We start from the raw sequence: 16,511 nt of genomic DNA, 5'->3' as shown, positions 1-16,511 counted from the left end.
GTGAGTTGTTGGTCCTAGTCTCTGCCATATTGTTTTCTAGTTTTCCAAACAACTTTTGTCAGAAAATGAGTTCCTGTTCCAAAAGCTTGGGTCCTTTGTTTGATTGTTAGTTAGATATTGTGTGATCTAATCCATTGATCTCTCCTTAGTACCAGATTGTTTTGACAACTACTGCTTTGTAACACAGTTTGAGATCTGGTTTAGCTAAACCACCTTCCTTCACATTTTTTCTTTGATCCCCTTGATATTCCTTACCTATTGTTGTTCAAGAGTAATTTTATTTTTCTAATTCTATAAAATAATTTTTAGGGAGTTTGGTATGGCACTGAATTAATTTAGGTGGGATTGTCATAAGGTCTAACCATGAGCAGTGAATATTTTTCCAATTGCTTAGAACTGATTTTGTTTGAAAGGTGTTTTGTAATTGTGTTCATATAGCTCATGGGTTTGTCTTGGTAGATTTGTAATATCTATATTTAATTTAGATGGAATTTCTTTTTCTATCTCTTGCTGCTGGGATTTGTTGGTAGTATAGAAATGCTAATGAATTATGTGGGCTTGTTTTCTATACTGCAACTTTGCTAAAGTTGTTAATTATTTCAACAAATTTTTAGTGTGGATTCTTTAAATATACAATCATATCATCTACAAAGAATAATAGTTTTGTTTCTTCATTGCCTATTTTAATTCCTTCAATTTCTTATTTCTTGGTGTTGCTGTGGATAGCATTTCTAGAACAGTATTGAACAATAGTGGTGATGATAAGCATACTTGCTTCATTCACCCTTAATCTTATTGAGAAAGCTCCTAGCTTGTCCCTGTTACAGATAATATTTACTGATGATTTTAGAAGGAAAGTTCCTTTATTCCTATGAATGGAATTTTTATTTTTTAAAAAGATCTTTCTATATCTATTAAAATAATAATATAATTTCTTTTGGTTTTGTTATTGATATGGTCAATTATGCTGATAGTTTTCCTAATATTGAACCACCCTTGCATTCCTGGTATAAATCTCACTTGGTCATAGTGAATGATCCTTGTGATATATTGCTCTAATCTCCTTGCTAGTATTTTATTTAAATTTTTTGCATCAATATTCATTAGGAAGATTGATTTATAGTTTTCTTTCTATGTTTGCTTTTCCTGGTTTAGATATCAGCATCATATTTGTTACATAAAAGAATTTGGTAGAGTTCTTTCTTTAGCTCTTTTTCTAAATAATTTATGTTGTATTGGGATTAATTATTCTTTAAATGTTTGGGAGAATACACTTGTGAATCCATTTGGCCCCAGGGATGTTTTTCTTTCTTTTTTTAAATTTTTATTCAAAGATATTTTATTTTTCAATTATAAACAATAACAATTTTGAATATACATTTTCCAAAATTATAAGATACAAATTGTCTCCCTCTCTTCCTTTCCTCTCCCAGTGATAAGTAATTTGATCTGAGTACATGTATTATTGTGCAAAACATTCTTCCATATTATTGTTGTAAGAGAATACTCATATAAAATCAAAACCCCAAAATAAAACCATGAATAAGCTAATGTGGAAAATGGTGTGCTTATTCTGAATCTGACTCCAATAGTTCTTTCTCTGGAGGTGGGATAGCATTCTTTGTAATAAGTTCTTTAGAATTGTCCTGGATCGTTGTATTGCTGAGAATAGCTAATACTTTATCATTTATCGTATAACATTTTATCATAGTACAATATTGATGTTATTGTGTACAGCGTTCTCCTGTTCTGTTTATTTTGCTCTATATTAGTTCATATAGTTTCCAGCTTTTTCTGAAATTATTCTGGTCTTCATTTCTTATAGCACAGTAGTATTCCATTACCAGCATGTACCACAATTTGTTCAGCCATTCCCTAGATGATTGACATCTCCATAATTTCCAACTCTTTGACACCACAAAAAGAACTTCTATAAATATTTTAGTACAAATAGGTCCTTTCCCCCTTTTTATGATTTCTTTGGTGTTCAGACCCAAGAATTGTATTACAGGATCAAAGAGTATGTAGTTTTATATTCCTTTAGGCATAGTTCCAAATTGACCTCCAGAATGGTTGGATCAGTTCACAAATTTGAGATGGGATTGTTTAAATATTCTGTTTCTCCTTCTGTTAATCTGGACAGTTTAAATTTTTAAAAAATATTTGTCCATTTTACTTAGACTATCAGACTTACCCATATAATTGGGTAAAATAAATAATAATCTTTTCATTGATTGTAAATTCACCCTTTTCTTAACTTTTTTAAATCAACCTAGCCAATACTTTCTCTATTGTTGTGTTGTTGTTTTTGTAAAACCAACTTTTATTTATTAAATCAATGGGTTTCTTCCAATTTTATTAATTTCACCTGGTTTTCAAATTTTTCAGTTTAATTGGGGATTTTTCATTTGTTCTTTTTTCTAGCTTAAAAAAGCTAAACTAAAAAGTTGCATGCCCATTTCATTAATCTGTTCTTTCTCTGATGCATTGATATAAAGGTTTAGAGATATACTTTCCTTTTAAGTACCATTTTGACTGTGTCACATAAATTTTGGTATTTTGTCTTTTCATTTTCTTCAATGAAATTATTTCTATGATGTTCTTTGGCTCACTTGTCCTTTAGAATTAGCTTGTTTTAGTTTATAATTAATTTTAACTCTTTCCTTGGCCTACTTTTAAATGTAATTTTGATTGCATTATGATCTGAAACTTACACTTCCATTTTTCTGCTTTTATGCCTTTTGTTTGTGAGGTTTTTGTGCCTTAATAAATACATGATCAGTTTTTGTGTAAGTAGGATGCACTGCTGAGAAAAAAGGTATATTCCTTTCTATTTCTGTTCAATTTTTCCCAGAGGTCTATCTTGTCTAATTTTTCTAAAATTCTATTCACCTCTTTAACCTCTTTCTTGCTTATTTATTTTTAATAAAAACCCCTTACTTTCTGTCTTAGAATTGATACTAAGTATTTTTTCCAAGGCAGAAGAGCAGCAAGGGCTAGGTGATTGAGGCTAAATGATTTGCTCAGGATTACACAGATGGGAAGTGTCTGTGATCAAATTTGAACACAGCATTTCCCTTCTCCAGGCCTGTCTATCTTCCGAGCCACCCAGCTCCCCCTCACCCCACCTCTACGCATATAGGTTTGCTGTTTCCCCCTGTAAGTCACTTAACTTCTTTAAACATTTGGATTGTATACCATTTGATGTATATGTTTAGTATTGCTATTATTTCATTGTCTATCATAACTTTTATAGCAAAATATAATTTTCTTCCATATATCTTTTAGTTATATCTATTTTTACTTTGTCTGATATCATTTTTACCCCTGCTTTTTTTACATCATCTGAAGAATTCTAGATTCTGCTCTAGTCCCTTACCTTTACTGTATTTCTTTATGCTTCAAATATGTTTCCTGCAGACAACATATTGTAGGATTATAATTTTTTATCTATTCTGCTGTCCACTTCCATTTTATGGATGAGTTTATACCATTCACATTTATAGTTATGATAATTAACTTTTATTTTCCTCCATCCTATTTTTCTCCTGTTTATTCTTCTCTTTCTCCTTTCTCTGGGTCCCTTCTCACATTTTACTTTTTTTTTTTAAACCCTTACCTTCCATCTTAGAGTCAATACTGTGTATTGGTTCCAAAGCAGAAGAGTGGTAAGGGCTAGGCAATGGGGGTCAAATGACTTGCCCAGGGTCACACAGCTAAGATGAATCTGAGGCCAGATTTGAGCCTAGGACCTGCAGTCTCTGGGCCAGGCCCACTGAGCTACTCAGTTGCCCCCAAGTATTTACTTTTGAACACTTTTTCCTCCAGTCCATCTTCCCCTCTATCAGTTCCCCTCTATCAGTACCTCTCTATCAGTCCCCATCCTCTTCTCTTATTCCTGTCTCTTTTTATTTCACTATAGAGTAAGATAGATTTCTATATCCAACTGAATGTGTTATTCTCTCTTTGAGCCGAATCTGATGAGAGTAAGGTTTAAATATTGCCCATCATCTCCACTCCCCATCTTTCCCGTCATTATAGTAACTCATTTGTGCCTTTACTTATTTGAGGATAATTCATTCTACTTTATTTCTCCTCTCTGATTTTCTCCTAGTGTAGTCTTCTTTCTCATCCTTCAATTTTTTTTTGGCTCCACCCCATCATCATCAATTTAGTCACATCATCTCTTTATGTATATTCTTTCTAATTGCTCAGTTATTAGTAAAGTTCTTAAAAGTTACAGTATTATTTTCCCAGGTAAGACTATAAATAGTTTAACTTTATTGAATGCCTTATGATTTCTCCTTACTCTTATACTTCTCATGAGTCTTCTGTTTAGATGTCAGATTTTCAGTGCATTGCTGGTCTTTTCATTAGGAATGCTTTAAAGTTCTCAATTTCATTAAATATACACACTCTATTAGGTTAGTAATTCTTGGTTTTAAGCCTATCTCCTTTACCTTTCAAAATATCATTCTAAATCCATCAATCCTTTAATGTAGAATCTTAATCTTGTGTAATCCTAATTGTTTGTTTCTGGCTGCCTAGAGTATTTTCTCCTTAGCTTGAGAACTCTGGAATTTGTAGTATTCCTGGGAGAGTTTTCATTTTGGGATCTCTTTCTGGAGGGATTGGTAGATTCTTTCAATTTCTGTTTTGCCCTGTGATTCTAGGATATCATGATAGTTTTCTTTAATTATTTCTTGAAATACAATCCACAGTCTCATTTTTTGATCATAGCTTCCAGGTACCCCAGTAATTCTTAAATTATCTCTCCTTGGTATATTTTCTAAGTCATTTGCTTATAGAGTGAGAAATTTCACATCTTCTATTTTTTTCTTCTTTAGATTTTATTTGATTTTCTTGATGTCTCATGGAGTCATTAGGCTCTCTTGCCCAATTCTATTTTTTTTAATTTAAATTAAAAAAAAAATTTTTTTAATAACCCTTACCTTCCGTCTTGGAGTCAATACTGTGTATTGGCTCCAAGGCAGAAGAGTGGTAAGGGCTAGGCAATGAGGGTCAAGTGACTTGCCCAGGGTCACACAGCTGGGAAGTGACTGAGGGCAGATTTGAACCTATGACCTCCCGTCTCTAGGACTCCAGTTCTAATTTTTAAAGAATTATTTTCTTCATTAAGATTGTGTTTCTTCTTATCCATTTGGCTAATTCTGATTTTTAAGTGAATTTTCTTATATCTTCCCAATTTTTGTGCTTCTTTTAACAAACTGTTGACTCTCATTTAATTACTTTGTTTTATTATTCTTGTTTCTTTTCCCAATTTTTCTCCTAACTCTTATCTGATGCTTAAAGTCCTTCCAGGAGTTCTGTTTGGGCCTGATACCAATTCATATTTTTCTTTGAGCCTTTACATGTATCCATTTAACATTGTTCTAAGTTTTTGCTTTGATCACTCCTGTTACCTTAGTAACTTTCTATGGTTAGATTCTTTTTCTTTTTTGGTTTATTATACGGTTAATTTTGTAACTTTTTGCTATGTATTAAAAGATAGACTCTGCTCCTGGATTGGAGAAGACATTATGCCTGGCTTCTTGTTCTGAGGATTGGGGTTTTGCTGCTGGTTTGCACAGGCCTTGAGACCTAGCTGCTGGCTTGCACAGTGGTATTCCTCAAGCTTGGTAGACTAAAAAAATGCTGAAGATTAGTATACTTGGGTTTTGGCAAAACATTATCAGACTTTCATGTGTACTTGTGGGAAATCTGGAGAAATAGCTTCAGAGCTGATATAGCTGTTTGGATCAATTCCACGTTAGCATTAAGTCTCTAATGTTGGTTCCCATTGGACTCTCATTTTTCCTGAGCATCTACATTTTATTTTTTGAGATAAACATTTAATATTGATTAACAAACCTATTCCTATAACAATTGTTATTCCTATTACAATTAAGGGGAAAGATTATGATTTCACCAATGAGATAGTAAAATTTTATTTGTAATGAGCTCTTCAAGGAAAAAAGAGACCAAGACTAGATGAATTCACCAGAAAATTCTACCAAACATTTAAAGGACAATTCACTTCAATACTTTGTAAATGTTGAAAAAAATAGGTAAAGAAGAATTCCTGGGAATTATTAGGAAAATTATATAGATAACATACCAGGTCAATAATAAAAACAAAAGTCATATGATTATCTCATTAGATAAAGAAAAAGCTCTTGACAAATACATCATTCATTGCTATTAAAAATGCTAGAAAACATAGAAATAAATGGAGCTTTCTTCAAAATGATAAGTAAAATCTATCTAAAACCTAGAGCAAACATTGTAATGAAAGTAAGGTAGAAGTATTCCTAGTAAGATCACAAATGAAGCAAATATGTTCATTATCATCATTATTCAATATTGTACTAAAAACACTAACTATAACAATAAGACAAAATAAATTGAAGCATACAGCAACAAGGAAACAAAACTTACTTTTTTTCAGGTAGTCACAGTTTACCTAGCAAACCTTAGAGAGTCAACTAAAAAACTGGTTGCAACAATTAGCAAATCAAAATAATAACCCATGTACTCATCAGCATTTCTACACATCCACAAAATCCAACAGGAAGACATTAAAAAATTCAGTTAAATAAATGCATATAGCATAAATTACTTGGAAATCTACCTGCCAAGATAAGCAAAGGAATGGTGTAAACATGATTACAAAATACTCCTCACATAAATAATAAACGTTTTAGTTGCTCATTGGTTTCTTAAGCCAATATAATAAAATGACAATAAACCTCAATTAATTTACTTATTGTTGTGCCATATCAATCAAATTACCAAAGAATTACTTTATAGAACTAGAAAAAATAACAGTAAAATTCATCTGGAGGAACAAAAAGTCAAGAACACCAACAGAATCAGTGAGGGGGGGGGAATGGAAAATGACCCAGTAGTACCAGTTCTCAAACTATACTGCAAAGCTATAGTAGCCAAAGCAATTTGGAACTTTTTAAGAAATAAAAGTTGGATTAAAGGAATAGATTGGGTACATAATATACAAAAGCAAAAGAGCACAGTAACCTATTGTTTGAATAACCCAAAGATCTCCATTTTGGGGGCAAGAGCTCACTATCTGGCAAAAAAAGCTTGGAAAACTAGAAAGCAATCTAGCAGAAATGAGTCCTAAATTAGCATCTCACACCATATAACCAAGATAAGGTCAAATAGATACATGACTTAGACATAAAGGGTGATATAAGCACTTTAAGGAAGCATAGAAGAAATTATCTATCAGACTGTTGGAATGCAAGAGGAGTTCATGACCAAACATGAGACAGAGATGCTTACTAAAGGTAAAATGGGTAATTTTGCTTATACAAATATTAAAAGTTTATGTATAAATAAAACCATTGCAGGTGCAATTAGAAGAATTCTAATTGGGTGGGAATGGGGGTTATTGCAAATTTCTCTGATAAAAGTCTCATTTCTCAAACATAAGAGCCGTTTCCTAATTGATTAAATTATCAAAAGAAATGAACAATTTTCAGAAAAAAATAAAATTTAGCTATCAAGAATAACATTAAAAAATCTTTGGACTCACTAATAGAGAAATGCATATTAAAACAACTCTGAGGTATCACTACACCCAACAGATTGGTTAAGATGACCAAAATGAAACTTTGTAAATGCTGGAGAGGATATAGGAAAATAGGTACACTAATAATGCACTGTTGGTGGAGTTGTAAACTGGTCCAACTTTCCTGAAGAACACTGTGAAACTGTGTACAAAAAGCTATAAAACTCTGCATATCCTTTGATTCATTAATAACCATTACTAGGTCTATACTCTAAAGATAAAAAAAAAAAGGAAAAAATTTATGTTCAAAAATATTTGTAACACTTCTTTTTGGGGTGGCAAAAAAAAAATGGAGCTTGAAGTCACGCCCATCATTTGGAAAATGGCTGAAATGGCTGAACAAGATATGGTATATGAATGTGATGAAATACCATCGTGCTGTAAGATTATGAAAGTGATGAGTTCAGAAAAAAGCTTAAATTTGTTGAGATAATGCAGAATGAAGAGAGAACAGGGGAAAAGTTTACATATTAACAGCAATACTGTATAGATCTCTCTGAAAGAGTAAGTAACTGATCAATACAGTAATTCACAACAATTCCAAAGGACTCATGAAGAAAAATGCTCACAGAGCACTGACAGGCCTAGAGTGCAAAATGTAGCATAATTTTTTTCTTTTTTCTCCCCCCCCCCAATTTGTTTAATATAGAATGTTTTCCATGACATTATATGGTTAGTGGATATTGAAACATAGATGGTTTAAGGTCATCTACCACTTCTGAGAGAGGTCTCCTCATCCTCTGTTGTGCAGTTCCTCTATATAATTGGGATGGGAAATGGGGAAATACTGGAGAAAAAATACATAGTTCCTGTGTTCCTTCACCATGCTTTGGTGGATATGGTTCTTTGACCTTTGGGGTCTACTTTTTAACACCAAAGGATTAAAACTAGTAAACCACATTTTCAGTAAATTCAGTAATGTTATGAATTTTAGAAACAAGAACTTTCAATTTAAGTATTAAAAATAGCATTTTATTTTTCTGTGATTGCATTTGCCATTTCGTGTTAATTAGGCAAAATACTTAGAACAAAATTATTAAACCAGACTAGTATAAGTAACTTCTTTTGTACTGCTTTTTAAAATAGCCTTTTTTACTTAAATAAAATTTGATCCTATAATTAAAGCCTACTATTTCCTTTCTGTGATATTTTGTATTTTTTTTAAAGGATCAAAGTAATAATGAAATTATGATTGGTGTAATGTCAGGAGGAATACTAATTAACAAGAACAGGATACGAATGAACACCTTTCCATGGTAAGAAATTCTATCAGTGCCTTTCCTTTTATATCTATTTTGTTGGATCATCTTTGAATTTTTTCTCAGTTTTTGGAATTCTGCTTGTCAGTTGAAACTTCTATTTAACCACATTTTTAGTTTCTAACATGACTAGGAAGTTGAAGTGTCCACTGATTCTGCTTCTTATCATCACTCTAGGTTATTGTAGATAATTTTTAATAATTTATTTTTCCTTTAAATAGACTTTTTTATGTTATGCTATTAAGATTTTTCCTGATATCCTGTGGTTACATCCAGGGAATTCAACACAACACTATGAAAACTGGTCAATCTTAGTCATATATATTTGCTGCCATCCCATTTTACAGAATCATCAAGTCCAGAAGGGACTTGAGAGGTTATCTATTTCAATGTATGTCTAAATAGGAATCCCTTTTACTATATCCCTAACAGACACTCATCTCAGCTTTATATCTATTAAAAAGGAATTCACTACATACCAAAGCAACCCATTCTACTTTTGGGTAGCACTTATTGTTGGAAATTTTTTCTTGCTTCATGCCTAAATCTTCCTCTCTACAGCTTCAACCCATTCATTCTAGTTCTGCCTTCGTGGGTTGGGGTAAGTAGAACAAGTCTTTCACACAAGTTTTTTAAATACTTGAAGACAACTAACATATCTTTCCTTCAGTCTTTTCTTTTCCAGTCCTAACACTCCTAGTTCCTTACATTCATTCTCATATGACACACTCTCTAGGCCCCTCATCATTATGATAACTTCTTTCTGGATATATTCCAGTTTGTCCATGTTCCCTCAAAATGTGGTACTCATAGTTACAAACGATCCCTAATATAACTTGACCAACTCCTTGAGTGTATAGGTGTATCTGAATTCTTTTTTTAATGTAATCTAAATTTGTTAGTTTCTTTTTTGGTTGCAAGCACTCATATTTGCTTCAAGCTCAAAATCTATGATCCTATGCTTATGTTTGATTTTGCATAATTAATTTTTAATCCAAATTTAAACTCACCCCCCCTTTTCCTTTTATTCAGTCTATCTTTTCATATAGTCTCTCAAGATCTCTAATTCCTAATTGTAATCTAGTATGTTCACTATTTCTCCCTAAAATTCATTTAATCTAAAAACTTGATAAACATCTTATATACCTTCATCCAATTTTTTACTAATATAGTTAAATAGTAGAACAAAATAGATAAGCAAACACCTAGAAATACATAAATAGTGATACATATAAAATAAACTAGTGAGCAAGGGCTGCTTTTTTTAAAATTACAAACAATATCTCTGGGAAAACTGATAAGAATTAGGCTTACATCAGCATTTTACATTACAGTGTAATAAATTTAAAATGGATTTACAATCTAAGTATAAGGTTATACCATTTAAAAATTAGAGAATAGAACATTATATCTTGCTATATCTTTCCCAGATAAGGGAATAATTCATAATTAGGCATAGGATAATGAAATGATAAAAGACAAAATATTAAGTCTGATTATATAAATTGAAAACCTTTTACACAAATAAGATCCATGAGTCTCTAATCAGAAGAAAGACAATCACTGTTTAAGAAAATACATAACAAGTTATTACGACTTCAGAAACACTTTTAAGTGAATTAATATTTTTAAACAGTACCATCTGTTATACTCTGTACTGTGTAGATAAATGGTGCTAGGCTATCCATGTTTATAAAATAGTAATGTATATATGTGTAAAGATTGAGCCTTCCAAAGGTGTTTATTATGTTGAATCATGTTGCATGTTTTGTTAGTGTTAATAATACCAATAGCTGCCATTTATATCATTTCTTAAGAAAAGATGACAAAACACCACCTCTCTGCCCTCAGTAGATAAGATGGGCACAATGAATGAGTACAAAATGTTCCATATATAGCCTTTTTATTTTTGGTTTCACTTAATTGTTTTACTTTGTTAGAAGGAAGAATTGGGGAGAGGGTTTGTAATTGGGAAATAATTATCATAAAAAAGATCAATGAAACAAAATAATGTCAGGAGGTTGAACTAAATTAGCTCCAAGTTCCTTGGGAGCATATAAATTTTTATTTGTTGGATGTAAAGGGTAAAACACAAAAACTAAAGCTATAAATATTTGTGTGAGTGCATGTGTGTATGTGGACATATGGACTTTTAAGTCCAGAGCTCTTTCTACTATACAACATAGCAAATATGAATACATATATTCAAGTATCTTAATGACCCTGTTGACAGCTATTGTCCATGGGGTTTTCTTGACAAGGATACTAGACTGGCTTGCCATTTCCTTTTCCAGTGGATTAAGACAAAGAAGTTATGTGACTTGGACAGGGTCACACAGTAAGTAGCTGAGGCATGATTTGAATTCCAGCTCTCATGCTCTATTCATTGATTAATCTATCTGCCTCTATATACAAGTATAGTCTTTGTGCTTTTCTTAAGGATTTAAGGTTTATGTTTTTCTCTGTCTTTTATGTCTAGGAATTTGTGTGCCTACTTTGATGTGACAAAAGAAATGCCTAAATCCTTTCGGACGCTCAAGCTATCGTGCTTTATATTTATATGTATATATATAATATATATGCATGTATATTATATACATGCCTTATATTTACTCATAACCTTAGCTAAAAAGTTATTATTTCAAGGGAAAAAAGCAGACCCCCTTCCCCCACAAAGACTTTACTTCATTTGCCTCTTTTAACTACATTTGGGTTACTTGCTTAGCATCCTGTCCTTCAGAAATGTAAACTACAAAATGTTAAAGTTTATATTTGGTAGCATTTATGATTTGAAATTTGTTAGATTACTTATGGGCATTTGTAGAAAATCTAATATTTTGGAAAAGGGGTTTAAATTCCTCCACAAATTACAATAGCAAAATAGAATCATACTCATTATTTTAGTAGCCCATATACAATCATGAACTTTAGTAAATTATTTCTTTTCCTTTACTTTAGCATTTATTTAGTCAGGTCATAAGACAATTTCAACCAACAGTTGTTTGTTTCTTTTTTAATAATCTTCTAAACAACTAAAGTTTTATTTTAAAAAATGTATTCAATGTGACTAGAAATTATTCTTTTGTGTGGTTGCTATCACAGAATGAATCTATTGTTTTCCTGTTCTAATCATTTTTGTATATATGCTTTTTCTTTTAATAGGCAATGGGGGTTAAGTGATTTGCCCAGGGTCACAAAGCTGGGAAGGGTCTGAGTTCAGATTTGAACCTAGGACCTCCCATCTCTAGTCCTGGCTCTCAATCCACTGAGATACCCAGCTGCCCCCTGCATGTCTTGAATACTCCAGTTTGATTTTGTATTTTTTATAGGTTGAAGATTGTAAAAATTTCATTTAAGTGCAAGCAGTTTTTTATTCAACTTAGAAAAGAATTGGTAAGTACCAATCTTATTTTGCCAAATCAAAGTATAAATTAAGGTATATTTTTAGGGAGGAATGTAACCATTTTCATTTTATAAATTTTTCCCATTCTGCTGGGTAAAGGAAGTTCATTTAATTGTACTGGCTATAACTTCTTTTGAATGAATGTATATGTAAATTTTAATTAGTGATGCAATTGAAACTCATACCAACAGTATGTGACTTCTGATGAGAATTTTTTAGTTAGGATGCAATATTTATTATGATATGGCTTTAAAGACAGTTGATTCTCCCTGGGTATACTTTATACTACTGAAATCACATATTCAGTTTTTAAAAATTGTTAAAAATGACAGGATCTAAGCTGCATAGGGTTTTTTTTTGGCCATCTGTGAAGAGCAAAGAATTGACATTATTTGGGGAAAAACAGAAGCATACCAATATTGATATTCTCATGGGAAACAGAACCCAGGAGGAAGGAAATGGGAAATTATATACCATTTGCATAGTAAATGCAAGAATTGCCCATAGATTTTCCCCATAAACCAAAGAATTTGAAACATTTTGAAAGGATACTTGGTCATCTTTTTTGGCAGTCCTTCAAATAAGTGGAAGCCAAAGGAAAACATTGGGAAGGAAATTGCTGTTTGAGGTATCCTATGTACAACTTGACAAAATTCTTCAAACCAAAAATTCCCCTTTTAATGTGGAAGTTAGCAAATGGGAGGCAAAAGAATATAATAGAATACTGACTTTAGAGGCAGGACTTGGGTTCAGATTCTGACAATTTTATTGCATGTATATCATTTGTCAAGGCCTTTCCCTCTCAAAGTTTTACCTTCCCCATTTGTAAAACAAATAGTTTAGTGTACATTACCTCTGAGGTTTATTATCTGTAAACCTACAGTTTATGAAAAATTGAAAAATATTGCTGAGATTAAATAAATGAAAGAGGCCAAATGCTTGTAGACTAATCAGAAGCTTCACATATATACACTATAAATACTTTTCTTTCGGAAAGAATTGGAAGGTGCTAGACATGTAAAAGACAGGGTGACATCACAGACACAAAAAAAGAATTTGGTTATAAACAGAAAACAGTGAATTACTGTGAGAGGGCTATCAACATCAGCAACCTGTTGTTAGACTGTTATTTAGATAAAGAAAGAGTCAAATTTAAAATTGCATTAGGAAAAGGTGACAAAAGTGAGAAATGTTCACTGATGTAACCTCAAATACTTAAATAAGCTATGTTGATATTCCTATAAATTGGAAGTGAAATGTCATATATATCATATATCACCATTATCCTCAAGGATTAACCAAAGAGGCTAAATGAGCTCAGAAATCAATTTAGCTAGGAAATAGATTACCTTTCCATTCAGAGTATAAAACCCAAAGACTTTATCAGTTTATAATATAAATTCATTTATAATCACAGGTTATATAATACCTCAAAAATAAAACCTATAAGACATCAGTTATTTGTCGACAGTTTTTTTTTTAACTTTAGAAAAATCTCTGAGATTTATGTATACAGTGATCCGTCACCTATTATGGGAGTTACTTTCCAGAGACTCCCACGATAGGTGAAAATCTTCCAAGTAGCAGTTACATTTATTTTATTATTTGTATATATTTTAAAGCTTTAGAAATCCTTCCAACTCTTCTATAAACCTTTTCTACACTTACTAACCTACAGTCACACTAAGCTAATTAGTGTCTTGGATAAAGAACACAGTGCTGTAGTTGGTCGCCTTTCATTCCATCAGCCAATAGTATTCCAGGATAAATTGCAACTCCATGATACAGAATAAATATATATTTTTTTAAAACCCGTGATAAGTGAACCGCAATATATTGAGGGCTGACTATACTTATACCCTGAATTCCTGGGTATTAAATGAGGAAAATTGAACAGATTTTCACAAAGGATTTTTTTTAATAGCAGATAACATCTTCATAATGTCATTATTGACTTTAAGGGGGCAAAGAATATGGAAAGGCAGTGTAGCACATTATTGAAATATTTGAATTTTTAAAACTTGGGTCCAAATCTTGCTTCTGCCATTTATTACCTTTGTGATTTTAGGCAAGTTCTTTAACTTCTCTAGGCATCATTTTTCTTACCGATAAAACAAGCACTTTGAGCTACAAGACATAACTTCTAGCTTTAAATTAATCATTTTATTAAAGAATATGGCCTTAGGTTACTCAGAATGAAAAGGCAAGGATAGATTGCATTCATTACCAATACAGGGAACAAATACATTGATAAAAGTCCGAAATTCTTTTAAATAATACTTGCCTCATATATGCCAACCACTGAATTTTAATTCTTATAATTCTATTGTTATGAGGTTTTGTTTCCACTCAAAAAAACTTTTTTCCCTCACCAAATTACTAAATCTACTTCATTATTTTAAAAGGGCATTACATGTTATTTTTAATCATTAGTTTCTTTTCCCTGCATTGTTTCATATAGTTCTTGGACTACTCCTTTCTCCAAAGAAACTCAGTTTTGGCATATCTTACCTTTAAAGCTAATGCTCAGAATACAAAATCTAATTTTTACTGCAAATTAGGAAGGTCTTTAATTAAAAGGGATCAGTTAAGAATTAGAATCATATGACGTATCTGGAAGATCATTTAGTCTATCCCCTATATTTTATGGATAATAATTTTAAAAATTCAACGAACAAACCAATTTTGATGATGTTCAGTCAATATCATCCTTATAAGAAGGTTGTCACATTTTTATAGCATCAGAGTATGAGTTTTAAATGAACTGTTTTTCTCCTTGGTGTTGTGATTCTCTTGCTTTAGTCAGTTAGACAGATCAAAGTGGCATTGTAGTACAAAGAGTACTGGCTTTGAGGTCAGGAAATACCACCAGTCTTACTTATATAACTATGGAGAAGTCCCTTAATCTCTCTGATCTTCAGTTTCTTCATATTTCAGTTGGACTAGTAATACCTGCCACACCTTTTGAATGTCACTTGACCTCCCTGGGCCTCAATTTCCTTATCTTTAAAATGAAGTTCTTTATTTATCTCACTTAATTCAGATAGACACCGATGATTTTTTTAAAAAATAGTAATTATTGGAGAGGCTGTGAGAGGATAGGCACACTTGGAATATATACTGTTGTTGTAACTGAGAACTGGTTGTATAATTGATTCTGGAAAACAATTTGGAAATATAAAAAGAAGTCACTTACCAGTATATATTCTTTTACCTATCAAAACCACAATTTAAGTATGTGCCACTAGGAGGTCACAGATAAAAGGAATGGCTTCATATGTACAAGAATATTTTTTACAGCAGAGAACTGAAAATAATAGGTACTCATTAATTGCAAAATGACCAAACAAATTATGGTATATGAATAAAGTGTTCTCATGCAGTAACAAATGGGGAATACGATAAATTCAGAAAAGTATGAAAAGGGGTATAAATTGATTCAAAGTGAGGTGACCAGAACCAGAACAGCAAATTACATTTTGACCAAAATAACATGAAAAGAAACATCTCTGAAAGGCCTGAAAATTTTGATTAAAGCAAAAAAACCAAAATCCTGATTTTAAAAGGCTGATGATGAAACACATTTCATACCTCTTGGTAGAGAAATGATATACTAAAGATACAGAATTAGACATGCTTGCTCATATGTGACCAATATCTTATTTTATGTGAGTATACATATATAGTATAAGGAACTCTTTTTACTCAGGGGTGAGAGGGAAGGCAAGGCAGATTGGTGGACAGTGATACACTTGAATATTAAAAATATTTTTAATACCTGGATTAGTAAATATATTTTTAGTAAAACATTAGATGTGGTAGATCTGTTTCTTCCCTGTTCTTTGTATATTGATTATTATTGATGATTAAATTTAAATAGACACCTTTTTATGTAAAAAAGAAATATGAAATGATTCAATTTTTTGGCTCTAATTCTATGCTCCTTTGAATCTGTGACCTCACAGGATCTGTGTGAGGATCTAAATTGATAGTATATTTGAAGTATTTTTGCAACTCTTAAAGTATCATACAAATAAATACAAATCGATATTCTTTTCCTATACTTTGCCAACATCTACTTTAAAATTCATCAAATACATATGAAGTGCTACTAGCTTTAGGACACTTCATTTGATACTTGGTAAAGGTAACAAAAAATAAAAACCATCATTGCTTTGTGAAACATAATAGCCAAAAACCACTTAATTTTCATTTTCTAGAAATCTATTCAAATTAATCTCAGGCCAGGGCTTTTTAA

General features: G+C 31.7%; 1 protein-coding gene and 1 long non-coding RNA gene across 5 annotated transcripts in view; one reads left to right on the top strand and one right to left on the bottom strand.

The window, feature by feature from the left end:
• The window catches only part of PTPN4 (protein tyrosine phosphatase non-receptor type 4), a 259,634-nt gene that overhangs the window by 147,566 nt on the left and 95,557 nt on the right, over positions 1-16,511 (top strand). For all 4 annotated transcript variants that reach the window (XM_016433589.2, XM_056793752.1, XM_056793751.1 and 1 more), the window contains 2 exons: positions 8,759-8,847; positions 12,180-12,243. In XM_016433589.2, the coding sequence (XP_016289075.1) occupies positions 8,759-8,847; positions 12,180-12,243 (153 nt within the window). The remainder of the gene's footprint in view (positions 1-8,758; positions 8,848-12,179; positions 12,244-16,511) is intronic.
• LOC103099397 (uncharacterized) overlaps positions 1-16,511 on the bottom strand; it is a 189,450-nt gene that overhangs the window by 139,060 nt on the left and 33,879 nt on the right. The window lies entirely within an intron of this gene.

The sequence above is a fragment of the Monodelphis domestica genome, chromosome 4, assembly GCF_027887165.1.
Source record: "Monodelphis domestica isolate mMonDom1 chromosome 4, mMonDom1.pri, whole genome shotgun sequence".
Taxonomy (NCBI): Eukaryota; Metazoa; Chordata; class Mammalia; order Didelphimorphia; family Didelphidae; genus Monodelphis; species Monodelphis domestica.
The sequence above is the reverse complement of the archived record's forward strand: the minus strand, read 5'-3'. Positions and strand labels throughout refer to the sequence as shown.